Here is a 27,482-nt window from a genome sequence, read left to right on the forward strand (position 1 = left end):
GACCGCGTCCGCCTAGACATGAACAGGGTCATCAACAGACCTCACAGAACGAACAGCCAATGCAGAATACACAGCCTATGCATGATCAGTCCCATACAGTACAGACAGTAGCAGTACCACAGCCACAGCATGCTCAGACACAGCCCGCTGCCGCAACCCGGCAAGTCTCACAACAGATGTACCAGTATGCCCAGTCGGCATATCCAGATTATCAGCGATATACATGAAACAGCCTAGAGAGGGAAGGTGATTTGCCTCTTATTGAAATTCCTGTAGATCAAGAAGGTCCTTATGTACATAGTCACGTATTAGGAAAAGACAGAAAGTTTTTAATTGACACAGGGGCAAGTCGCACTACTATAAGTCATAATGAAGTTCCAGGGGCACCCCTCTCAGGCTCACAGAATGTTTCCCTTGGTTTTTCAGGACAGCCTATTGTAAATGAAGTGTCAGAACCAGTACCACTAGCTGTGGGTCCATTATCTCGAGTTACAGATTTGTTACTTACGAAATCATGTCCAGAAAATCTGTTAGGAATTAAAACACTGAAAGCTCTAGGAGCTATCATATGCTGTTCCCCGGAAGGAGTCAGACTCTTTCTACGGGATTTCAAGGGTCATTATGTTTTACGTGACTTTGATGTCAGATTGAAAAATGTACCAGATCACTTATGGGCAAAAGGCCCAGCTGATGTAGGTTGTATGCATATCACTCCATATCGTGTTACACTCAAGACAGGAGTTGTTCTACCCAGAATCAGACAATACAAGTTACCACCCGATGCTGTAGTGGCTTTACTGAAAATCATTGAAGAGCTTATTGCCCAAGGAGTGGTCGTAGAGACCGACTCCAATATCTGTAATTCACCCATCATTCCAATTCTTAAACGTACAGACCGCAATGCACCGCCAGTATATCGGCTGGTGATTGACCTTCGAGAACTGAACAAATGTATTGTACCACAGTACCCTGTGGTCCCTGATATCTCCTCCCTATTAACTGCTATTGACTCAGAAGCAACGTTCTTTACTGTAATCGATCTCAAGAACGCTTTCTTCAGTGTACCTATTGACCCGGAGAGCCAATATCTCTTCGGATTCAGTTTAAATGGACGAAGTTTCAAATTTTCCCGCGCACCTCAAGGATTTACAGAAAGCCCCAGCATCTATAGTCAAGCACTGAAAAGACAACTAGATTGTATTCAAATGCCAGTTAATACCGCCCTACTGCAATACGTCGATGATCTACTGATCACCGCACGAAGTGAACCCGAATGTGAACAAGCATCATTAACAGTTTTGCATTTCCTGGCCGACAAGGGACACAAGGTGTCTCCTTCGAAGCTACAATTCTGTGTTCAGCAAGTTGTGTACTTGGGTCACTTGCTGTCCAAAGTGGGGAGACAGCTCACTCCCGATCGCATTCAATTAATTGTAAACATGCCACAACCCCAGACACAAAAGGAAGTGCGGGCCTTCATAGGCCTCACCTCGTACTGCAGACAATGGATTCCTCAATACGCATTTCTAGCTAAACCACTCATTCAGTTAACGACACAGGAGGCAGCGACTTCGATTGCCCTCCCTTGGACTCAGGAACACACACAAGCCTTTGAGGAATTAAAGAAAGCTTTATGCCAAGCGCCAGTTTTAGCGACACCATGTTACAGCAAACCGTTTACACTTTTTGTTACAGAACGTGACGGTACAGCGTTGTCTGTCCTCACTCAAGATCAAGCAGGTTCACATAAGCCTTGCGCTTATTTTTCAAGTACATTGGATTCAGTAGCCCAGGCACTCCCTGCGTGCTTAAAGTCAGTAGCAGCAACAGCACTAGCAATCAGACAGAGCGACTCAATTGTTCTAGGTCATCAGTTAACAGTACAAGTTCCACATTCTGTAGAGGTTCTGTTAAACAGAACCCAGACTCAACACTTGACTATAGCACGACTTACGGGTTACGAATTGACATTATTCCAGCCACACATAGAAATCAGACGCTGCAGTATCTTGAACCCAGCGACATTGTTACCTACAGTTATGACAGATCCAGCTCCACATGATTGTATAGAGATCATTAATGCAGTAACAAAGCCCAGACGAGATTTAACAGATGTTCCATTGACAAATCCAGACCTGACACTTTATGTGGATGGTTCATGCATGAGAACAAGTACAGGAGAATTAGTGGCCGCATATGCAGTGACCACTGAAACTGAAGTTAAAGAAACACATCGTATTGATACACTGTCTGCTCAAGCGGCAGAGCTCATCGCTCTGACCCGAGCCTGTATACTAGCTAAGAACAGAAATGTTAACATATACACTGATTCCCGTTATGCGTTCGGAGTCGTACACGACTTCGGCATGCTCTGGCAGGAACGAGGTTTCCTGACCTCTCATGGTACAAAGATACAATATGGTCCACTCATTCAAGCACTGTTAGAAGCAATACATCTGCCTTCAGGCATATCCGTTATGAAGTGTAAAGCACATACTAAAGTCACAGATTCTGTTTCCCAGGGTAACGACCTGGCAGATCAGACAGCAAAACATACAGCACTGACTCACACTCAGACAACTGATACGATAAAGACAACAGATCCGACAAACTGCATGACAGTCAGGGATCCCACACTAGATGTTATTGACATTCAGACACATGCTACTCCAGAAGAAATAAAGAAATGGATTGAACTAGGAGGGATCCAGACAGATCAAGGTTGGATGACGAAGGGAAAATCTATATGGTTTCTCCCTGACTCTATGGTTCAAGTCATGATAAATACAGCACGTAGTCCTGCCCACCTAGGAGAGAAAGCAATGCTAGACAGTTTGCAAAATCTCTGGTACAATAAACACTTACGAGCCGCAGCAAAACAGAAAGTGCGTACTTGCATGATCTGTTGTCAGTTCAATCCAGGTAAAAGCGTCCCTGTAGAGCAAGGTGGATTTCATCCTCCCGATCACCCTTTTGAAGTCCTCCAGATGGATTATATCCAGATGGACCGTTGTCGAGGATTTAAATATGTTCTCGTAATTGTCTGTGCTCTGTCCCGCTGGACCGAAGCATACCCAGTCCCAGATTACACAGCTCCGACCACTGCCAAACAGTTGGTTCGTGAATTTTTCCCACGATACGGCATGCCTCGTGTCGTGTACTCAGATAACGGTCAGCCATTCTCGTCTGCCCTAATGAAAGAAGTTTCCTTGCTACTGGGATACCAGTGGAAGTTCCATTGTGTCCGACATCCAGAAGCCGCAGGCCTTGTAGAAAGGCATAATCAGACATTAAAGATCCGCCTTGCCAAAATATGTCAGGAAAAAGGGGTCGACTGGATAGTCGCCCTGCCAGTGGCACTATTCTATATGAGAATGGTCGCCCATTCGAGATCAGGGCTATCTCCGTACGAAGTGGTCTTTGGCAGACCACCGAATATGTGGGGGACGCCCATTCCTAAAAAGATAACCGATGTTGATTCTAATATGTTGACAGATTACCTTGCCTCCTTGATGTCTGCACTCCAATCATGTCGTTCACAGGTTGCCGCAGCCTTCCCTGACAACACCGATGTGAAGCCGCATGACGTCCGCCCCGGGGACGTTGTCCTCGTCCGTAACTTCGACAGGAAAAGTCCATTGGAGCCCCGCTGGAAGTCTCCGAAGACCGTTCTTCTTACTACAAAGACCGCAGTCAAATTGGAAGGCAGAAAGGGGTGGGTCCACCTAAGCCATATCAAAACATTCCCAGGACTGAAACCTGAACAAGACACACCCACCCCCACCAAAGACTGTGATAACAAAGACTTTACCGAAGTCAAAAGAGAAAAGACTCCTCAAGAACAATACCGCATGAAATTACGATCTAGCAAGTCAGACAGTTTAATTGTTTAAGTCCTCCCCTAGGTGAATCGGTTAAATAGTTTCTGACATGTATCCCCTAGATCGAGTTAGAGAGAGAGAAGAAAAGAAAAGAGCATATTGCAAATCACTTCGTAGTCACTGCATAGTGACACTAATAATTATGTTTATTCTCAGTATTTTAATGATTGTTGCTAGCATCTTATTACCTATCTACTATCCTATTTTCAAGCGTGAACAATCTGCTTACAATGTCTCTGCTGAACACACTTTTAGTGAGTTACCTCCTCATGAGCTCTCCTACAGACTCGCGCTGCGCAACAATACATTCATTAGTATGTTACATCATTCTCATCAAACTAATAATGCTACAAATTGCTGGATATGTGGCCGACTCCCTCCCTACCAGAATTACAAGGGAGCCCTGCCTCTCTTTCCATACCCGTTCTCTCACAATGGCTCCTGCGGAGCATGGTTTAAGATAATTAATTCTTTAGATCCCGACATCGCTGTTTTCGATGGGGGTTGGGTTTGGGGAAACCTGAACTTGGTCCTACTAGACGTCTGTTACCCGGATAAGGAGGGACTCCCCACTAGAATAGGAACTGATCTAGAAAATGAAGTATATGGATTAGGTAATTATACAATTAGCCTTATGATTCTTACTGTCGAATCCGAAGCCACACCAGTTCTACCCATTATGTCAGTACTACCAGTCACTGGTGAATTATGTATCAAGAAGAAAGGTTCAGTACACTTAGGTCATAGTAAATGCACTACTGTGGTCGAATTCAGTGATGATGGAAAATCATCTTTCAAAGCTACCAGTCATTCTTATTTTGTGTGTGGTCATACCGCATACATTCGTCTACCTCCAGATTGGGATGGTACCTGTTACATTGCATTCCTCCTACCACCTGTTTTTCTAGCTCCTTCTGATTACCATAGAAATAGCAATCTAGTAAAGAATAGACCCAGAAGAGATGCCCCCCTTGTCGACTACACAGAAACGGCATGGGAACAGTACACTGATTTTAATAAAGGATTCTTTTTCTTTTTAGGCCCTGTCCAGAATAGTAAACTAATACGCAGATTAACTAGAACACTTGAAGCCGTAGTAAATGAAACTACCTCCGCCCTAGGTAACTTAACAGAAGAGCAGTCCGCTATGCGGGTTGTTGTCCTTCAGAATCGTCTTGTAATTGACGTCATCTTGGCAGATAGAGGTGGAGCCTGTAAGGTCATCGGGTCAAGCTGTTGTGTTTTCATCCCACAAAATGCACCATCTGTATATCAAGCTATCACCCGTCTCCATAAGATTGCAAATCAGATACATCAGATTCCAGGCACCTGGACTTGGTCCGGTTGGTTCTGGACAACGTTAACAGCTTGGGGATGGAAGATCCTATCCTTCCTAGGCATTGGCCTAGTCCTAGTATTCAGTTGCTGCCTGTGCCTGCAGTGTGGGCCAGCGATTTGTGGACTGTGTGCCACCTCTTGTATTGAACATTCCAGTTTTCATTCAAAACGTAACCGAAAGAAAGAAGAACAAATGATGTTACAAGAACAGACTGATCGATTCATGAGGATCGATATTTCATGAAGGGTCCGTAGGGAACAAGGAGGGAATGAGGAAAATTAAATTTTGGTCATGATGTGTTCCCTAGCGCGTACCCCACCGACTCCATGTACCAGCTTAAAGTGCATGTAACTTCCCTCCTTTGCCAGCTATGAAGACGCAAATACATTTGCGTCCACCGTCAACCTGTCCTCTTTCAGATCCACCATGAATTGATTATATAGTCCGTTCCTAAGTATGCTATGCCACCGTCTTTTTGTAGTACACTTTTCATTTTTTCCTGCTCTAGCCAGAGTAGGCCCTGAATTCCTACCATCTGAACCTCTTTTGTGGCTCCTGGCTCTGCCCAGGCTACTTCTGTACTCGTGAACTCTGTCCTACTTTCAGCGCGGCCCCTCGCGCTCAGCTCAAGCCTGCTTTCTGCCAAGACTGACTATAACCTTCGAGTTATCTGTTCCGCCCCCCGAGAATACATTCCTGCCTACTAGATCCTGTAAACATCCTCTCCAGCTGCAGAGCCAAAAGGGCCGACCTGTCTTAATGCAAGTAATTCATAGCCTCCGTTGCCATGCTTCCATGGAAGGCCCCGTGCCCCCACGCTTCACATGTAGACACTTAGGCGCTCATACACGCATCCACAGTTAGCATAGAGTAGCTTCTGCCCTAGAGACCTTTCCGCCCAGATAGTATAGTTCCTAAACATCAGATATCAGATATGATAGAAGTACAAGTTGATCTGACATGCCAGACTTCTGTCTCTTTCCGTCAGTGTAAATGTCAAGTCCCCTGCACCCCGTCAATCACACGTCATGCAGCTGCGCGCGCATCCAAGCTTTCGATTTTCTGCTGACATTGCAACATTCTGTTAGCACCACCCCTTGGTGCCACCCACTTGCGTCACCTATCAGTGACGTTTCTAGCACACACCTCTGGTTCACGCCTAGTTTACGCCTCTTGATGATGTACTAGTACCACGTGTATACTGTTATCTTGTCTTCTCTCAGCTGTTACGCCTCTTACATTGACTCCTATGTATAAATCAAGTATATAAGCTATGTATTGATAATAAACTTCAGCGCTCTATCCCTTCTGACACCCCTGTGGTGGTCAGAACATGATATCCTGATTCCTTTATGAGGAATAAAACCCTTAGAAACTCTAACACCACGGACTCTGTTTTCTTTCCTTCTGATTGAGTTATTATTGATTAAGTACTTACCTGCATAGAAATTAAGAGAGTAAATTAATTATTTACGTCATCTGGCCTAGCACACAAAGGTGAAGCAATGACTGTTTTGATGGATTAGTTTCTTCATTAAAACCGCCCATGCTCAGGTGTGCAGACCTCTGTGTGGTGGAATTAAAGTTCCTGTTTCCATGGATATGGCAGTTCAAGCCATTTTCATTGCTGGAGTAGTCATAAACATGGCCACTGGAATTATGCGGCAGAGGAGGACCAAATTATGCAGTAGGTTTAAACAAATTATGGGGCAAAAAAAGGCAAATTATGCAGCTTAATGCAGCACATTTTTTGATAGTGTTACTTCATTAATTTGTCATTTTTACTGTTGTCATTTTTACTGTTCCAGGAATAGAGTTCACCTTATTAGTAACAATGTAACACCCAAATCCAGCAATAAGCACCTTAACCCCTTCACTGCGGCGGCTATTCCGCCGCAGTGCTAAGGGGGAGGCGGGGCCGCGCGGCGGTCCCGTGCTCGTGACGGAACCGCTCTGTCACGGCACGCGGGTGAGCTGTGCTTGTGACGGAACGGTTCCGTCACGGCCCCGCCCGCGCTTCAGAACGTCAGCGCAGGTGCGGAATTCGCGCCGCGCAGGCGCGGCGAGCAGGCCGTGACGGAACCGTTCCGTCACAAGCACAGCCCACCCTAGGCTCGTGACGGAACGGTTTCGTCACGAGCATGGGAGGGGTTAAAGATGACCAGTCAAACTTTGCAAAAGGCGTTACATGGCTCAGGACTCTAAGTCGCCATATTGTTTGTAACTTTTGATCCTTTTGAGCTAGAAACTATTTTTTTTTGTTAAAATCTGCAGATTTTTCAGCAGATGATGGATTCCGTGGTATATGCGGCAACTTCATAAATATGGGAAAATCATCACAGCCGTAGAATCTCATAATTCCATTGGCCCTGCCCATAATAGACTTCTGCAGAGTAGCTCCTTAGAAGACCGCTAATTCTGTTGCTATTCATTACCTCCTTGATGTCCAGTCATCAGGGGAATTTATAGTGGGACCAGTGGAACTTTGAAACTGGTTTGATTAAGGTGAGCCTCGTTCCTGTCTTCTGTATGTGCTTTTGTACAGCTATGTTAATTGTAATTCAAGCATGGAAATTATGAAAGATCCAATGCAGCAGAAGTAAAAGTTACTTCCCTGTAACTGCAATTCTGTAGTGTTCGTGTTTTTCATAGCTTCATATCACTTTCTCTCCTCCCCTTTCATGAGGCTCATAGGAGAGCTTTGAAAATCTGACCAGTGGATCTTCAGAGGGGAGGTGCATTATCTCTCTCTCACTAGCTCTCTCTCTCTCTCTTTCTTTCTTTCTCCTTCTAATTGGCTAAAGTTTGGGATCACACAATGAGGTATGAAATGTATAGTGAATCGGTAGGTAGTGTTGATTGAATGTAGATGAACACTGCATTGTAAATATTGCCTACTAATGGTTCTCAGCCTGACGATAGGGAATAATGTAAATAAATGAATCTATGAAAAGATGCCAGTGCTGGAGAATGTATTATAAATTGCTCACTCCCTATTAAGAAAGAACCATAGTATTATACCCATTGGCTGATGCTACAAAACGGAGATGGTAGGGTGCAGGGGTAGGGATAAAAAAGATCACTTACCTGATTACGGCCGAGCTTCTCCTCCGTGCCTCTTCTCTTCCTGGCTCCTGGAAAGTCAACAGGCGCCCCTAAGCCAATCACAACGCTGCTGTCACCAGCATGACAGCCATGTCATGATGGGTCTTAGCAGCCCGTTTGGCTGCTCACAGTGCCTGGGAGCCATGGGACTGTTGTCCACCCTGGTGTGCAACACAGCCAGGTGGAGAAATTCTAAGTGTGCATGACTGTTTGGCTTGCCCAAGTCGGACGGCCAAACTGTCATGCACACTTTTGGTCCACCAACCACTCCTCTTACCTGTGACCCCAGCCCCGCCCCACCCTAACCTGGCCCGTGGCCCGTACTAAAAGTAAAATGATAATAAAGTTGTTATTATCATTTTATTTTTATTTTTATTTTCCACTGCTCTGAGAGCAGCGAGCGATGCTCCTTTGCCTCAGCAAAGGAACCACCGCTAATTATACCTATTTGTGTGCCTGGCAAAGTCCCAAAGCAAAAGCACATAAAAATATTTTCTAATCCAGAAACAATGGTGTACTTGCTCTTTTGCAAAAGACAATTTTGCCTGCCTCGCCTTTAAGCTCATCAGCAATCTATCATATCTGTACACAGTTGCTGATGACTCTGGCAGGCTTTCGTCTATGGACCCACCAACATCTAAACCTAGCGGGTGGCTGCCAAGTAGTTGTGCGATGAATTCTTTGAAAAAGCAACGGCGGGACGATTGCCACCAAGATCAAAATCTGGCCCTTAATCTGCCTACCTAAAATATTAAAAATAAATTTGATTTTGTGTAATATACCTCGTGCTCATGTAAATTGTTTCACTGCTTTTGGGAAGAGTTCACAGTAATTAATACTACAGAAAACATACTAACTAATAACCAGACTGATTCTGCAAAGGCTGTAACATAATGATGACTCTTTTTGAAAAAAGTCCCTATCCCTTTTTAACATGGCTTTTCTGCATTTGTTTCATTTAACAATCAGACACAGATCATTAAGGCAGTTTTAGAACGTTTTTAAGTGCTCCTGCCTTATGTTTACTGTTTAAAGTGCATACAGATCGGAGGAAAAAAATACCAGCTTTGGGAGATTTTCTTACAATCCATCATTTAAAATGTGTCATGCCAGCAAAAAACATCCTGGTGGCAACCCTAGTCAGATCAGGTGTTGTGGCCCATGGACCATTTGATTTCTCTTTGCCTGCCCGACAAAAATGCAGTACTTCTAGTTATACCAGTGTTACCAGCTCTATAAGCTTTAAAATATGTAATTTACCAAACATTTCTGAAAGAAATGAGTGCAAAAAGACTAACCAAATGTTGATCCATGAAAGGGACGAGCTGGGAATGTGGACCACTTTTTTAAAGTGCTCTGGCCTAATTGTGATTTCAATCTAACACTGCATGCAGAGACGCAGTAGCAGAATTTCTTAACCCTTGGCGCATGCCACTAGCCAGCTGCCCAGTGAATTTTTTAAGGCAAAAAAATACTAATGAGCGTTCACGGCGACCGGACATGAGGTTACTACCTGTGCAGCTAGAAGCCGCAGAAAGGGAATGTGGCCTGGACTCTTGAGGCCTCCCTGTTGATTGGTGGTGATCGGGCTTCCATCAAATGACCACCTGCAACATGAAGCTTGCTGGTCCGTGCAGGGTGCACACCGGATGGAGCTGGACTGCTCTGCACCTTCACTGCGGGCGATCTGCCTGCTGGGTGGACCCTTCTGGGGCCTGCCACTTCGAAGCCTGCTCCTGCTCCCCCGGCTAACACCCCACCTAAGTGTGGCGGGCTCACTGGTGCTACCTCTCGGACCTTGAGGGGTCGATTGGCTGGAGTACTTTGGCGGGGTGCCTGTGATGGGCTGCCCCTCTCCACCGCCTCACCTGCAATTCACCCTTGATGGGTCTCTGCCCGGACCCTGTGCCTTGGTGTGCCCTAGCTGCTTGTACTGCCCCACCAGTGCAAATAGATCACCCCGTCCGCCGAGCAGTTGGCCGCCCTATCCTGGGCTGTGGTGACAGATGTGCCCCCCTTCTGCAATCTCCTCCTGAAGCTTCTTTGGCCCTGTGGTGTGGCGGGGTGACCCACTGCAGCTTGGGGCAACTGGAATCAGCCCTCTGTCCGTTGTCTTCTCTTCCCCTGACCTTGCTTGCCCTGGCGGCCTTACACCTACTTGGGCAGTGGGACTTCTGCTGGCTAGGGGCTGAGTGAATGGGGTTAGGTTGTCGCCTGTCCCACTCGTTTCGGACTGAGTGCCTTTTGGAGATACTAATGGTATGGGCCCTAGTCGCCTTGCACCAAAGTTAAAGATAAGGGCACGACTCTGCATATACAGTTGTGTATTGACAAGTTTGCAGGACCGGTACAGACCATCCCAGACATCCCCTTGACTCTGCGGGGGTGCTTACCTGGAAACCGCTGATGTATCAACAATCCTTCAAGCTAGCCAGGCCTCTCAGGAAGCAGTGGAGGCGAAAGTCAGAGAGGTGGGGATGGATGTGGTGCTCCTGCTCCGGACTTTTATAATGTTACTGGTAGGTTATCCAACACCGATGAATGAAGCTCCCACCTGTAAGTCAAGGTTACTGATCTCAAGAAGTCGTTGGCCAGGTTGGCAACTCCCTCCTGGACCCTTGAAGCTAAGAGCTGAATATGCCAAAAATAGATCTTGCCACAACAACCTCCGCTTTCATCTGTTACACTCCTTACACGATGCGCATGCTCGCTGTTGCCCCTCCCCCAGTACACATAGGGGGGAGGCTGGTAATTCCCCAACCGTGACCCTGGGCCATACCACTTCACGCCTGATATGGCTAGTTTCCAGGTCATGACATGTAAGATCAGCAGTCTGCTGACCGGAACAAGCATGCTCCTGCCCTTCGCGACACTCTGAGAACATGTCCAGCAGTCTTGATGCTGCAGGCGACTCCTCTTCTTGGCATGTTTTGTCCCTTCTTGTGGAGGTTCGGGTATGACAGGGATATCCACGCAGGACACGTCAGGGGCTCTAGGGGTATAGCTATCCTTCTACACAGATTATTCCACGCAGGACACGTCAGGAGCTCTAGGGGTGTAGCTATCCTCCTACATAGATTATTCCCCTTGGTGGTGTCTCAGGTGGCCTTTGATCTGCAGGGCTGCTATATAGTGGTGGAGGGCACATTCTACGGCAAGCTGGTCAACATCCTCAGTGTATACACACCACCTCATTGACTGCCAAAGACCCTCTGGATACTAAGTCAATCAAGGTTTTTTTCAGAGTTTCCATAGGGGACTACTATTCTGGGAGGGGACTTCAATGCAATGCCCCATCCTGAACTAGATACCTCAGGTCAACGACAGTGGGGAGTGCAACAGCTGGGCTCTTGGATGGAATCCCTGAGTCGTTTGCTTCCTACTACCAGGCCCTATAGGCCTACCACCCTTGATCCGCACCGAAGCGGGCTAGCCCGCTTCTTCATCGTAGGGCCCTGACCAAGTAAACTTCGCCTTAAACTGTGGACCTCGAGTCTGCCGTCTTGACGGACGAGGTGGAGATGTCTATATGAGACATAAATATGGTCAGACACCTTGATGGGTTCCCTGTGAAATATTATTGAAGCATCGGTTCCGTGCTTAAGCTTCACTTGGCAGATTGGAACTCTGAGTCCGAGCAGCGGCGCTCCTTTCCTCCAGATTTGGACTTGACCACCCTAGTGAACTCCCCAAAAAAGTGAAAGCGGCCAACACATGTGCTTCCCACCAGCCCCTTACACTGATTAATGTGGAGCTTAAGATTTTCGCAGATGTTTTGGTGCAGGTGCTTCCTCACCCTATTTATGGCATTCAATGTGGCTTTATGCCCCACTGAGGTATCCATCATTGCATTCACCAAATTATTTTTTAAATAAAAAAAATATATATTTTTATTAATAACTTGTTGGCAATTATACACACATTAGATGCAGGGTAGCTTGAATGGCAGGGCAGTTACAGCAGAGACACAACTGAAACTTGATATCATAAAAGGAAGCATCACCAAGGACACACAAGATTCACTTGTGTCCCTTTTCTCACCCCCCCCCCCCCACCCCCCCCCCATCACCCCACCCAATTAAACATTACATTTTTGCCTTCAAAGAACCTCCAGGGAGAGCAACAAAAGCAATGTTTGTATCACAATTGGGTTCGTGTTGGTGGGGGGGGTGGTTATATGGTAAAGGCCTCTCAGCAAGACTCTCTAGGTTCAAGGGGAAGGCTTCATTTGGCGAAGGTAACTGATAAAAGGCTCTCAGATGTCCCAGGGGCGAGACCTCTGGGGCAATAGGTCCCAAATGTTGGATAATTGTTCATAGCAATAGATAGTGTCTTTGATCCAGTCCCGGATTTGTGGTGACTGCGTACTTCCCCAACACATAGCAATCCTGCGTTTTGCGAGGAGGAGAATCAGAGCAGTGAGTCTGCGGGAGCCGCTGGCCACATCCGCCACGTAGCCCAACAGCCCAGTCAGGGGGGACGAGGATATCGGTGCATTTGTGACTTTCGCTATGACACGGAAGACCTTCGTCCAATAAGCGGCAATAGTAGGGCACTGCCAGGGAAGGTGGATCAATTCTGCTGAAGGGGAATTACAGCGTGGGCAGTGCGAGTGTGGGGACATACCAATTCGGTGTATTAGCACTGGGGTCCCGTAAATGCGATGTAAGAATTTGAAGTGGATACGTCGTAATTTGTAGTTTGGGGATAGAAATTCGAGTTGAACGCAGCAAAATGTCCATTGCGCATCGGTGAGGGGGAGGGCGAGGTTCCTTCCCCAAGCCTCCCGGGCTGATGTGATTCCTGCGGGTGTGGTGTGCTGCATGTGATTGTATAACAACGTGATTAGTTTTCGGGGTGAAGAAGTTGTGTATATGTAGCCTAATGCAGTGAGTGCCTTCGGAGGAGCTGGAACCATGTCGAGCAGCACTCGGCATGTCACCAGCAGTTGGTAGTATAGAAAGGTTTCTAGAAGTGTGCTAGAGGCGGCGGGCTGGGTCGGGGAGAGGAATTGGTCATTGGGGAAAAGTTCTGCAAAGGTGTAAATGTTCAGCTTGTTAGTACAAATGAAGGCGCCCCCGTCGTGCAAGTGGGTGCAGCATGGGATTCCTCGCCACCGGGATCAATGGGCAATAAAGGTGTTGGCTTGCATTCGGCAAGTTAACATTGCTCTTGCCCACCGTCATGAGATTACTGACCTCACTGTGCTGTTACTGGTTGATTTCTAGAAGACATTTGACCCAGTGGACAGGGTCTATCTAGACCTGGTATTGCATCGCATGGGCTTCGACCAAAAATACCATGGGCAAGTCCACCTCCTCTTTAAGGAACCCTCCGACCAGGTCCTTGTCAATGGAGCTCTCTCTGCACCCTTTCTAGTCCGCAGAGGTACTGGACAGGGGTGTCCCCGATCTGCCTTTCTGTTTGCTCTAGCCATAGAACCCCTAGCTACGATTTTTCAGTGTGGTGCTCAGGTGTGGGGATGGCAATTGGGGGAGGGCATGGAAGATACAATAGCCTTATTCGCAGACAATGTGCTACTCTTCCTGACCCAATCGCAACTGTAGGGCCTTCCAGTACTGCATATTCTAGGCGTGTTGTAGTAGATCTATGGCTTCCATGTGGACTGGCAAAAATCTCTTTCAGTCCTGCTGAAGGCCACGTGATAGTGAGTTGGTGGAGTACTATCCCGGTCCAGCACCAAAGTTTCAAGTACCTACAGGTTCATATATTGTGCATACAAGACTAGGCTCAGACCCTTAATCTTGCTCCTCTGCTCGGTGACACAAAATGTGTGCTGCAGTTCTGATCCAGTCTCACACTAAATGCACTAAGTAGAGTGCCCCTGTTCAAAATGTTGTTGCTCCCAAAGGAACTCTACCTCCTACAGAATTTTTAATTCCTCATCCCTGCCTCCTGGTGCACACAGCTTAATGCTCTCATCTGCTCCTTCATTTGGCAGGGGAGACCCCCATGCATCACCTGGACTAAGTGCTGCTGTTCAGCATTTGATGGGGGATTAAGGCTGGCTTATATTAGCTCTATTACTGAGCATCATATCTTTTGATCAATAATGACTCAATGATGGTGGCTGGAGGGGACCTCACATGTAGAGCGGAACTGTTCCATTGGGTCTGGACAGGGTCCTCGGATATTTGTATGGCAGCCCCATTCCCACCACCATGCTAGAACCCGCTAAAGTGTTGCTATTCTGAGGGCATGCAACTGTGGTAAAATCAATTACCTATGCATAATTTAGAATCAATAATCAATAAGAATAACTCAGATAAATAAGAGGCAAAATCCGGGATATTGAGGTTAACTCAAAAGGGTTTTATTCCTGTAAAAGGAATTGGGTTATTGGCTCGAGCCAAGGTGGCATACCATTCCGTCACCACACAGGTTCGGGAAGGGGCAGACAGACAACATATTATTTACAGAAGTTCATATATATAGTCAATGCATTACATTAGCGAATATGCAGTAGGCGTAATAGCTGGAAAAAGAAAGATAAAACATGAATACGTCATAAAAAAGGCGTTACAATAGGCGTGCATGAAGGCGTGTACTAGAGACGTCATTTAGCATGAGGTCACAAATGGGTGGATACATAGGAGAATCTTGCAATGTCAGCAGAAATTCATGGCAGAGATGCGCGCGCAGCAGTTTGACGTGAGTCTGACGTGTAACTGGAGGGTGAAGGGGACTTGACTATTAGCACTACAAGTGTAGACATAAGTCTGGGATGTCAGATCAACCTAATCCCAAATCGTATCTGATATCGTATGTTTAAGGAACTGAAGTGTCTGGAAGGGAAAAGGTCTCTCGGGCAGAGACTACTCTATACTGGTTGTGAGTGCGTGTATGTGTCTACGTGTCGGCATGCGGGGTGAGGGGGCATGGGCCTACCATGGCAACAGAGTCTATGAGTTACTTGCACAGAGACAGAAAGACCGGGCCCAATGCTCCTGCAGCTGGGGGGAATGTTTACTTGAGCTACGAGACAGGAATGTATTTTCGAGGAGTGGAGCAGATAATTCGAAGGTTGAATACAGTCTTGGCAGGCAGAAGGCTGGGCTGTAGCCGCGCAAGGAGTAAGGCAGGGGTGACTGGTACAGGGGCAGCCTGGGTTGAGGCCCTCAGAGTCGGGAAGCAGGAAAAAGGTTTAATGGCAGAATCAGGGCCTACTTCGCCAGAGCTGAAAAACGAGTAAAGTGTACCACAAAAAGACGGTGGCACGGCATATATAGGAACTGAATATTCAATCCGTTCATGGCGGATCTGAAAGAGGACATGTTAAAGATGGACGCAAATGTATTTGCGTCTTCATAGCTGACACAGGAGGGAAATCACATGCACTGCAAGCTAGCACATGGAGACGGTGGGGTACGCGCTGGGGAACACTACTCGATCAAAAATTATATTTCCTCATTCCCTCCTTGTTCCCCACGGACCCTTCATGATACATCAATTCTCATCAATTGATCAATCTGTTCACTTAACATCATTTGCTCTTCTTGCTTTTCGTGTTTTGAATAGGAACTTGGATGTGGAATACATGAAGTGGCACACAGGCCGCAAATCGCCGGTCCACATTGGAGACACAGGCAACAACTGAGTACTATGAGAAGGCCAATACCTAGGAGGGATAGGATCTTCCACCCCCAGGCTGATAGCGTTGTCCAGAACCAACCGGACCAAGTCCAGGTGCCTGGAGTCTGATGTATTAAACTTGCAATTTTATGGAGACGTGTAATAGCTTTGTACACGGTTGGCGCGTTATTTGGGATGAAAACACAGCAACTTGACCCGATGACCTTACAAGCTCCACCCCTATCTGCCAGGATGACGTCAATAACGAGACGATTTTGAAGAACAACAACCCGCATAGCGGACTGCTCCTCCGTTAAGTTACCTAGGGCTGAAGTGGTCTCAAGCACCACTGCTTCGAGGGTTCTGGTTAATCTACGGATTAGTTTACTATTAGAAACAGTACCTAGGTAGGGGAAGAAACCTTTATTAAAATCTGTATATTGTTCCCATGTTGTTTCAGTATAATCGACAAGCGGGAGATCTCTTCGGAGTCTATGCTTAACCAGATTAGTGTTTCTATGGTAGTCAGGAGGGGCTAGGAAAACGGGCGGCAGAAGGAATGCAATGTAACAGGTACCATCCCAATCTAGAGGTAAACGGACGTATGCAGTATGGCCGCAAACAAAATAAGAATGACGTAAAGCCCTAAATGTGGATCTACCATAATCACTGAAATCGACCACAGTAGTACATTTACTATGACCTAAGTGTACGGAACCATTCTTGCGAACACATAGTTCACCAGTAACTGGCAATACTGCCATAGCAGGTAGAACAGGAGCAGCTTCAGATTCGACAGATAAAATCATGAATGTAACTGTGTAATTACCTAATCCATATACTTCATTTTCTAGATCAGTTCCAGTACCTACGGGGAGTCCCTCCTTGTCAGGGTAGCATACTTTAAGCAAGGCTAAGTTCAGGTTTCCCCAAACCCAGTTACCTTTGTAAATAGCAGCATCAGAAACTAGGGAATTGAGTATTTTGAACCATGCACCACATGTGCCATTGTGAGTGAACGGGTACGGGAAAAGGGGCAGAACTCCCTTGTTTTCTTGGTAGGGAGGGAGTCGACCACATATCCAACAGTTTGTAGCATTGGTAGTCTGATGGGAGTGATGTAACATACTAATGAAAGTGTTATTTCGCAGCGCAAGTCTATAGGATAACTCGTGTGGGGGTAATTCACTAAAAGAATGTTCGTCAGTAACATTATAAGCAGATTGTGCACGCTTGAATATAGGATAATATATGTGCAATAAAACACTAGCAGTAATAACCAGCAAACTTAAGAAAAACATAATAAGTAGTGTCACTATACAGCGACTGCGAAGTGATTTACAATATGCATTCTTCTTATGTTGTCTTTGTCTATCTCTCTCTCTATCTCGATCTAGGGGATACATGTCAGGAACTAATTTAACCGATTCACCTAGGGGAGGACTTAAACAATTAAACTGTCTGACTTGCTAGATCGTAATTTTGTTCTGTATTCTTCAGAAGCGGATTTCTCAACCAAAGGGAGTTTTGAGTCTGAGTCAGTTTGTGTAGGAGGGCAGGGCTTAGAGACCAAGTCCGAAGGAAGTCCGTGAAACTTTTTAATGTGACTGGAATGCAGCCATCCCTTCCTGCCCTCAATCTTTACAGCTGTCCTCGTCGTGAGCAGAACCAATTTCGGGGCTTGCCAGCGGGGCTCCAATGGACTTCTCCGATCAAAGTTGCGGGTGAACACGTAATCACCCGGGACCACCTCGTGGGGCTTCACCTCGGTGTTGTCGGGAAACGCTGCAGCTACCTGTGAACGACAAGATTGTAGTGCAGACATCAAGGAGGCAAGGTAATCTGTCAGCATAAGACAATCAACATCAGTTATTTTCCGTGGTATAGGCGTCCCCCACATATTCGGTGGTCTACCAAAAACCACTTCGTACGGGGATAGCCCAGATCGGGAATGGACCACCATCCTCATATAGAAGAGGGCGACCGGCAAGGCAACTATCCAGTCCACACCCTTCTCTCTACAGATCTTGGAAAGTCGGATTTTTAAAGTCTGATTATGGCGCTCCACGAGACCTGCTGCCTCGGGATGCCGGACACAATGGAACTTCCACTGATAACCTAACAGAAGTGTAATGTGTTTCACAAGTTCGGATGAGAATGGCTGGCCATTATCTGAGTACACGATACGGGGCAAACCATACCGTGGGAAGTATTCACGAACCAGCTGCTTGGCAGTGGTCGGAGCAGTGTAATCAGGAACTGGGTATGCTTCTATCCATCGGGAAAGAGCACATACGACTACGAGGACATACTTGAATCCTCGACAGCGTTCCATCTGGATATAATCCATCTGGAGTATTTCAAAAGGATGTTCGGGAGGCTGAAATCCACCTTGTTCTACGGGGATGCTTTTACCTGGATTGAACTGACCACAAATCATGCAAGTACGCACTTTCTATTTGGCTGCTGCCCGTAAGTTTTTATTGGACCATATGTGTTGAATACTGTCTAGCATTGCTTTCTCTCCTAGGTGTGCGGGACTATGTATCGTGTTAATGATGACTTGTACCATAGAGTCGGGGAGAAACCATGTAGATTTTCCCTTCGTCATCCAACCCTGGTCTGTTTGGATCCCTCCTAGTTTAGTCCATTCCTTAATTTCATCTGGTGTTGCATGTGACTGTATGTCGATCACATCATGTGCGGGATCCCTGACTGTCATGCAGTGCGATGGTAACACTAATTGTGTCTGATCAGTTACATGAGTCCGGTTCTGAGCAGTTTGCTTTGCTGTTCGGTCTGCCAGGTCGTTACCATGGGATGTGATATCAGTAACCTTTGTATGTGCCTTACATTTCATGATAGATATTGCAGTGGGTAGATGTATTGCATCTAACAGGGCTTGAATGAGGGGACCGTGTTGGATGTTGGCCCCATGAGAAGTTAAGTAACCTCTCTCTCGCCAGAGGACTCCAAAGTCGTGAACGACTCCGAATGCATAACGTGAATCAGTATATATGTTGACTTTCTTATTTCTGGCTCGAATACATGCTTGTGTCAGAGCAATAAGCTCTGCTGCTTGAGCTGACAAAGTGTCAATACAATTTGTTTCAATGACTTCAGTGTCTGTCGTGACGGCGTAGGCTGCCACTAATTCACCTGTCCTTGTTCTCATACATGAACCATCCACATAAAGTGTCAGGTCTGGATCTGGTAACGGAACATCTGTCAAGTCTTGTCTGGGTTTTGTTGTGATAGTGATAACTTCAATACAATCATGTGCCAATGGATCTACTCCATTTAGTGGCAATAACGTGGCAGGATTTAATGTGCTGCAGCGTTTGATTTCGATGTGTGGTTGAAACAATGTCAGTTCGTAACCTGTCAATCTTGCTATGGTCAGGTGTTGGGTCTGAGTTCGATTTAAAAGGACTTCTACAGAATGCGGAACCTGTACTGTCAATGGATGTCCTAACACAATAGCATCACTCTGTCTGATTGCTAAAGCTGTTGCTGCAACTGATTTCAAACACGCCGGGAGGGCCTGGGCTACTGGGTCTAATGTGCTAGAAAAGTAAGCACAAGGCTTGTGTGAACCTGCTTGTTCCTGAGTGAGGACTGACAAGGCAGTACCCTCACGTTCTGTGACAAAAAGTGTAAAAGGCTTACTGTAACATGGTGTTGCTAAAACAGGTGCTTGACATAGGGCTTTCTTCAAGTCTTCAAAAGCTTGTGTATGTTCCTGAGTCCAAGGGAGGACAGTCGAAGTCGCTGCCTCCTGTGTCGTTAACTGAATGAGTGGTTTCGCTAGAAATGCATATTGGGGAATCCATTGTCTGCAGTATGAAGTTAGGCCTATGAAAGCCCGTACTTCCTTTTGTGTTCTGGGTGGTGCCATATTTATAATTAACTGAATGCGATCAGGTGTGAGCTGCCTCCCCACTTTGGACAGCAAGTGACCCAGGTACACAACTTGCTGAACACAGAATTGTAGCTTCGAAGGAGACACCTTGTGTCCCTTGTCGGCCAGAAAGTTCAAAACAGTCAGTGAAGCATTTTCACATTCGGGTTCGCTTCGAGCGGTGATCAGCAGATCATCGACATATTGAAGCAGGGCAGTGTGAACTGGCATGTGGATACAGTCGAGTTGCTTTTTCAATGCTTGACTATAGATGCTGGGGCTTTCTGTGAATCCTTGAGGTGCGCGGGCAAATTTGAAAGATCGTCCATTTAAACTGAATCCGAACAAATATTGGCTCTCCAGATCAATAGGGACACTGAAGAAGGCGTTCTTGAGGTCAATTACAGTGAAGAACGTCGCTTCTGAATCAATAGCAGTCAGTAATGAAGAGATATCTGGGACCACGGGGTACTGCGGTACAATACATTTATTCAATTCGCGCAGATCAATAACTAATCGATAAACAGGTGGAGCATTTGGGTCAGTACGTTTAAGAACAGGGATGATAGGAGAATTACACACATTGGAGTCAGTTTCCACAACCACTCCTTGTGCAATGAGCTCGTCAATTATTCTCAGTAAAGCCACTACAGCATCTGGGGGTAACTTGTATTGTCGAATTCGTGGTAATACCACTCCCGCCTTGAGTGTGACTCGATATGGGGTAATGTGCATGCAACCTACATCAGTGGGGCCCTGTGCCCACAAGTGTGCAGGGACGTTCTGTAGCCGGGGATCCATATCTCTCAATACATAATGGCCTTTGAAATCTCGCAAAAACAATCGTACTCCCTCCGGAGAACAGCATATAATAGCTCCTAGAGCCTTCAATGTTTTTATACCTAACAGGTTTTCTGGACATGATTTCGTGAGCAATAAATCTGTAGTCCGTGTCAAAGGACCTACTGCAAGAGGGAGGGGTTGTGATACTTCATTAATAATGGGTTTTCCTGAAAACCCAAGGGACACGTTCTGTGAGCCTGAGAGGGGTGCCCCTGGTACTTCGTTGTGGCTTATCGTGGTTCTGCTTGCCCCTGTATCAATGAGAAACTTTCTGTCTTTCCCTAATACTTGACTATGTACATAAGGACCATTTTGATCTACAGGAATTTCAATAAGAGGCAAGCGGAATTCCCTCTCCAGGCTGTTTCATGTGTATCGCTGGTAATCAGGGTAATCGTTCTGCGCATACTGGTACATCTGCTGTGTTGTGTTTTGTGTCGCGGTAATGGGCTGTTGTTGAGGTATCGCTACGGTCTGTGTGGAAGCTGGCATGGGTGCAATATGTTGTATAGTCTGTGGTACTTGTTGTGAGGCCTGATCTTGTCTAGGAGGACGCGGTCTTTCTTTAGTCTTACCCGTGGCGATATTATGTTTCAAAACTGCACAATCGTTTATATAATGACCTGGCTGTTTGCAATAATTACATACACCCTTTACAGGAACTGTTGAATTTCTGGGATGGGTCGCACCCTTTTTCTGACCGTCGGCAGGAACCGACTGAGCAACTAACATTTTCATTTTTGTATCTTTCATACGTCTCTGTTCATGTTCTTGTTCTTCTCTAAGTCTATTCTGGTGGTACTGTAACATTTGTAACATTTGTGAAGGAGTATTAGCTTGCCAAGAGCTTTCTACTTTCAGTACTCTATTCTTAACCTGGGGCAAAGAATTCTCGACTAATTTCGTTACAAAAAGATGTGGATATGACTCGCTACTTGCTTTCAGACCGCTATTAATACCAAAACATTTCTCGAATCGTGTATAGAAATCACTAGTGTCTTCATCAGGTTTCTGTTTGCATGCTGAGATTGCACCCCAATCCTCCTTTTTCGTACTCAATAAACGTGGCAACACTTGTACTAATAAACCTGGTAACGCTTTAACTTTGTCTCCAAGCCCTAGGCCTGGCACTCGGGTATCTTCTTCATTTTGTAATCCAGCCCAATCAATCTTTGTGTCTCCCACCTCCCACTCTTTTTCTTTGAGTTTCTCGTATATGCCTGGAGGTAGTAATACTTTCAGTATTTTCATAAGATCGGGATAAGTGTAATCGCCCATTAGTAACATATCTTTTATTTCGCGGTGAAACCCTGCGGGATCTTTATCGTGACTGGGCACTAATTTCTTCATTTCCAATAATTCCATTTTAGTTACAGGTGTATACACGAACACGCGTCTAAGTGTGCTGTCTGCGTTCTGTACGGGGTGCACTTCTCGCAACGGATTCTGTCTATCCATATAATACATGGTTTTTCGTTCCATACCGGGTGCTGAATTGATCTGCGGACATAAGAATGTACTATACTTGTGGCGGTGTTCTAGAATTACTTTAATTAGATCAGTACTTAGACCTTTCCATCTGTTCGTGACCAGTTCTATTAATATGTCAGGCAGAGGACCTGGATCGGAATGTTGGCTTTTATACAATAAGAGCAGATGTTGTATCATGTACATACCAGCTAAACGCTGTTCACTCGGTGTCAAGTTCAAGAACGTATGTGCTAACGCATCATCACCATATTTCTCAGAGCTGTCAGCCCATTGCACGGCTGACCTGGCTAATTCTTGTTCATCCATAGAATCGAGTACATGGTACCCCATTCGCTCTTGAAGTATTCTGTCAGTGGCTTGGAATAAGTGTTCGGGTGTTCTAGGATTACACATGGCTTCCTGATATATCCTTTTACTTTCCGGGCGTACTGGGCGCATCGAATTATTAAATGGTCTTCCTTTACCTACGTAAGCTATCATTTCCCTGGCCGGCAACTGTGAGTGTTCCGGTGTCTCGGCTTCCTCCTCTGGCTCCTCCTCCGTAGATTCATGTTTGTCGGAATCTACTTCCGGTACAGGCTGTCTTCTCTCATGCATCTTATTAATTGCAGTTCTGATTCTTCGGTACATATTATCTATACAGGCCTCTTTGTCATGCTGTCCATCTGCTATATTCTGACCCCATCTGTGGAGTGCTTTTACGTCTTCCGGGTTCATACCCGGCCTATCCACTTCTCTAATGAAGCAGTTTATGAGAAACCGCAATATCTTGGCTTTAGTATCCACTTTCTGATAGGTCATGGCCTCCTTAATACTGTCAGGCCCTATTCCTGTCTGAACAAACTTATATATTCGATCTAAGTATTCTGTCATTCCAGGTAATGTCATTAGGAAGTTCGTGACTCGCCGTAAACGTATTGATGCGAGTAACATTCTCTCGTCATTCTTTCTACCAGGTACAGGATCATATCTACAGTCTGCAAGGCAATCTCCATGAATTGTAATATCTGTTCTAGGCGTACGCTGTTGCGCTAGCTCTCTAAAGCTCATGCGATGGGCGGATGGCGGGGTCTGGAAACCTATCGCTCCTCCGGACGCGCCTCCTGAGGCGCCGGCTCCGAAGGGGTTAGTCGGGTCAGTATCAAGGGAAGCAGGAGGTGGAGGGATAACTGGAGCAGCTTGTTGTGGGGGAGGAAGAGCATAATCGTTCTGACCGTTGGGCGCAGGCCCTTGTGGCAATGCGGTATTAACATATGCGGGAGCTACATCGTCTAAATAGGAGGAGAGGAAAATGTCCTTTGCTGTCTTCTGGTGTGTTTTAGTCGGGAGCAATGGAGGTGGTAGGTCCTTCGGTACTTCCGGAGAGGCCTTTGGCAAGCCCTTTGACAGGATGGGGAACATGCCATTCATAAGAGTATTTCTCTGTCTGTCTACTTGTTCTAAATTTACTCTGATACCTTCCTCAACTAATGCATTTTCTCGGGTCTTGTCAGACTCCTCCTTACTCTTTTCTTCTAGTCTGTGAGCTTTTTCTGTACGCCTATGCGATTCTTTACGCCATAACTCGATGGCATCCTTCTGTGACTGTCTGGCTTTCTTTTTCCATAAAGCTTCTTCTACTCTCATGATGCATTCTGCATCCCATGTCCCAGCAACGGGCCATCTCTGATTCTCTGACAGTTCTTTAGTGTAATCCACCCATAAGTCGAGAAATAAAACGGCATCTAGGCCGTGCTTATGGTACATAAAGTACCCTGGAGTGTCCCTAGGTGGAATGGGAACAGCTTCTTCTAGAACCCCTTTACGGGTTTTTATTTGTCTTAGTTTGGAAAACAACGGCATTCTGAAATCTGGCTACTTGGTTCTTACTTAGATATGAACATGAACACACTACACATAAAACACGTGTAAGCACAATAATGAAGATCGAACATTCACTCACACCACGACATTTGAATGACACATTAAAACATTTCAAGAACGAACCACATTAATTAATTACAATGAAAACCTACCAACCACGTGGAACAGGATGTACCGCTAACCAGTACAGATACACCTTACAGATGCGAACTAGATATACTGCTAAACAGTATAGATACACTGCTAAACAGTGCAGACCAGGCTCGTGTACCCGAACCTGTCTTGACCGGCACAAACTAATGCGCACGTCAGGATGCGTTCCTAGCAACGGTACTGACCAGGAAGCACGGAAACAGAAGGCCTCGGAAACCCTGGACTGGACTGGGCTCGGACTGGATTCGGACTCGGCTCGTGACGCAGATACTTCGGAACTTCGGAATCTGGTGGGCCTCCGTATACCTCGGATCTTGCTCTCTCAGCTAGGCTCAGGTCGGGATCCTCCGCACTCCTCACCGCCTCGTCTGGGTGTCGATCGCAGCCTCAGTCACCTCCGTTGGCCTGAGGGAGATACAGGAAATCCTGCGGGTACGCGTAGTTGTCCGTCCGGCTGTGGCAGGGGGCTAGGCCTGCAACGCACCTCCGGCGCGTGGGGTGGGGGAGGGGTCCCTGTTCGGGCGCCAGAACTGTGGTAAAATCAATTACCTGTGCATAATTTAGAATCAATAATCAATAAGAATAACTCAGATAAATAAGAGGCAAAATCCGGGATATTGAGGTTAACTCAAAAGGGTTTTATTCCTGTAAAAGGAATTGGGTTATTGGCTCGAGCCAAGGTGGCATACCATTCCGTCACCACACAGGTTCGGGAAGGGGCAGACAGACAACATATTATTTACAGAAGTTCATATATATAGTCAATTCATTACATTAGCGAATATGCAGTAGGCGTAATAGCTGGAAAAAGAAAGATAAAACATGAATACGTCATAAAAAAGGCGTTACAATAGGCGTGCATGAAGGCGTGTACTAGAGACGTCATTTAGCATGAGGTCACAAATGGGTGGATACATAGGAGAATCTTGCAATGTCAGCAGAAATTCATGGCAGAGATGCGCGCGCAGCAGTTTGACGTGAGTCTGACGTGTAACTGGAGGGTGAAGGGGACTTGACTATTAGCACTACAAGTGTAGACATAAGTCTGGGATGTCAGATCAACCTAATCCCAAATCGTATCTGATATCGTATGTTTAAGGAACTGTAGTGTCTGGAAGGGAAAAGGTCTCTCGGGCAGAGACTACTCTATACTGGTTGTGAGTGCGTGTATGTGTCTACGTGTCGGCATGCGGGGTGAGGGGGCATGGGCCTACCATGGCAACAGAGTCTATGAGTTACTTGCACAGAGACAGAAAGACCGGGCCCAATGCTCCTGCAGCTGGGGGGAATGTTTACTTGAGCTACGAGACAGGAATGTATTTTCGAGGAGTGGAGCAGATAATTCGAAGGTTGAATACAGTCTTGGCAGGCAGAAGGCTGGGCTGTAGCCGCGCAAGGAGTAAGGCAGGGGTGACTGGTACAGGGGCAGCCTGGGTTGAGGCCCTCAGAGTCGGGAAGCAGGAAAAAGGTTTAATGGCAGAATCAGGGCCTACTTCGCCAGAGCTGAAAAACGAGTAAAGTGTACCACAAAAAGACGGTGGCACGGCATATATAGGAACTGAATATTCAATCCGTTCATGGCGGATCTGAAAGAGGACATGTTAAAGATGGACGCAAATGTATTTGCGTCTTCATAGCTGACACAGGAGGGAAATCACATGCACTGCAAGCTAGCACATGGAGACGGTGGGGTACGCGCTGGGGAACACTACTCGATCAAAAATTATATTTCCTCACAACGCTCTGCTTCCTGGATTAGGATCGTAAACACACACAGAAGAATCCTCTGTGGAGCAGACGCTGGCTATGTCATGCAGTCCAACTTGAGGGGTTTGGTCAGTGGGATAAGATTACATTACGTCTCAAGGCGATGTGTGGAGCGGTGCTCACATGAGGTCCATTGCTGATGTTCAGGTCCTCTTCCAGCTTCGCTACACACAACTTCACAAATACCTGCAGATCCTTCATGCACTGACCTCTCACTGTGCCTGGGCATTGTGCCATTCTGGGAGTGTATAGATAGAACACATTCACTGGTGTTGGGGAGACACATTGAGCTCACTCCCACGGTGGTACTCCTGGCATCCTGGTGGACATAAGTGGAAGTAGGGGTGACCGGACGTTGGTTGGTGTTGCCTCAGCCTTGACCAAGCAGAATATAATGTGGATATGGAGTTCCTCGGTCCCGCCCACGATTTTGGACGATGGATTTGTGCTTCAAAGTGGCGGAGACCATGCACAAAGCACGGGGATGTCTACAGAAGCATGCCAGAGTCTGGGGCAAATAGTGGGACTACTGTGGACTGGGAGGTATTACAGCACTGGAGAACTGATACAGGTCCTTGTACAGCTTCTGTTGGATTGGGGTTGGGGTGGTGGGTGGCGAGCAAGGTGAAGAAGATCGTGTGCACTGGTGTGTTAAAAATAAAATTTGGTTTATAAAAGAAACAAATATTGTTGTAGTTATGGAGCAGTGTTGTTCTTACGGTGGAAGAGTGTTCTTAAGAACAAATTACTCATAAATGAAGTTAAGAGAAAGGTTATTTCTTTATGACCTTGCGTTCAGGAGGATCTCTCAGTAAAAGGCTCAAAGGAGCACGATTTTATTAGAAGACAGAAGAATCAATGATAACTGTCATAGGTATGCTTGCAGACCTTATGTAACCTGTGTAAGATACATGAAATGCCTTATCTGCCTATGATTATTAGATGGTTGTCAGTTCACTAGAGATGGTAAATCAGCATTTTCACGATATTAAAGTTGGGAAGCTCAAGCTACAAGAATCTATCTCTTTGATCAAAAAATGTGTCCCAAGCTAGTCCATTGTTAAATCTCAGCTTAGTTGATATAGCTTCATTTTGTTTATCACAGTTGCTCACAATTCACGTTTCTCACAACTTCTCTTAAATCACACAGGAATATATTGTAAATCGGAATAAAAAGATTGAGAAACGACGTCAGGAGATCATTGAAAAGGAGGGTGTAAAACAAAAAACAGACCCTTTCAAAGGTGGGTGACACTGACGGTCTGCATTTATCCACTCATTGGTAATAACCTTGTGGATTGTTAGCTTAAGTTTGAACATTTTCCACAGAGTTTGCGCTAACATGTGCATCTTATTTGGTTCTTATTTGGTTCTAATGGCTTCAAGTGTTTAGTTGCATATGGTTGATCTATGTGTAGCTGCAAGCTTTTTCTTTAAATAATGGGGATACTCAAGATTGAACTGTGGCTAATTTGATGAAATATACACACCCATGTATTCCATATTGGGTTAAGAGTTGCTTGGTTTGGCTTGATTTTGGTTATCT

General features: G+C 46.0%; 1 protein-coding gene across 2 annotated transcripts in view; it reads left to right on the top strand.

Annotated features, from left to right (window-relative positions):
* AKAP8 (A-kinase anchoring protein 8) overlaps window positions 1-27,482 on the top strand; it is an 895,754-nt gene that overhangs the window by 656,923 nt on the left and 211,349 nt on the right. For both annotated transcript variants that reach the window (XM_086960773.1, XM_086960782.1), the window contains exon 11: window positions 27,087-27,180. In XM_086960773.1, the coding sequence (XP_086816899.1) occupies window positions 27,087-27,180 (94 nt within the window). The remainder of the gene's footprint in view (window positions 1-27,086; window positions 27,181-27,482) is intronic.

This window comes from Lissotriton vulgaris, chromosome 1_1, assembly GCF_964263255.1.
Source record: "Lissotriton vulgaris chromosome 1_1, aLisVul1.2, whole genome shotgun sequence".
Lineage (NCBI taxonomy): Eukaryota > Metazoa > Chordata > Amphibia > Caudata > Salamandridae > Lissotriton > Lissotriton vulgaris.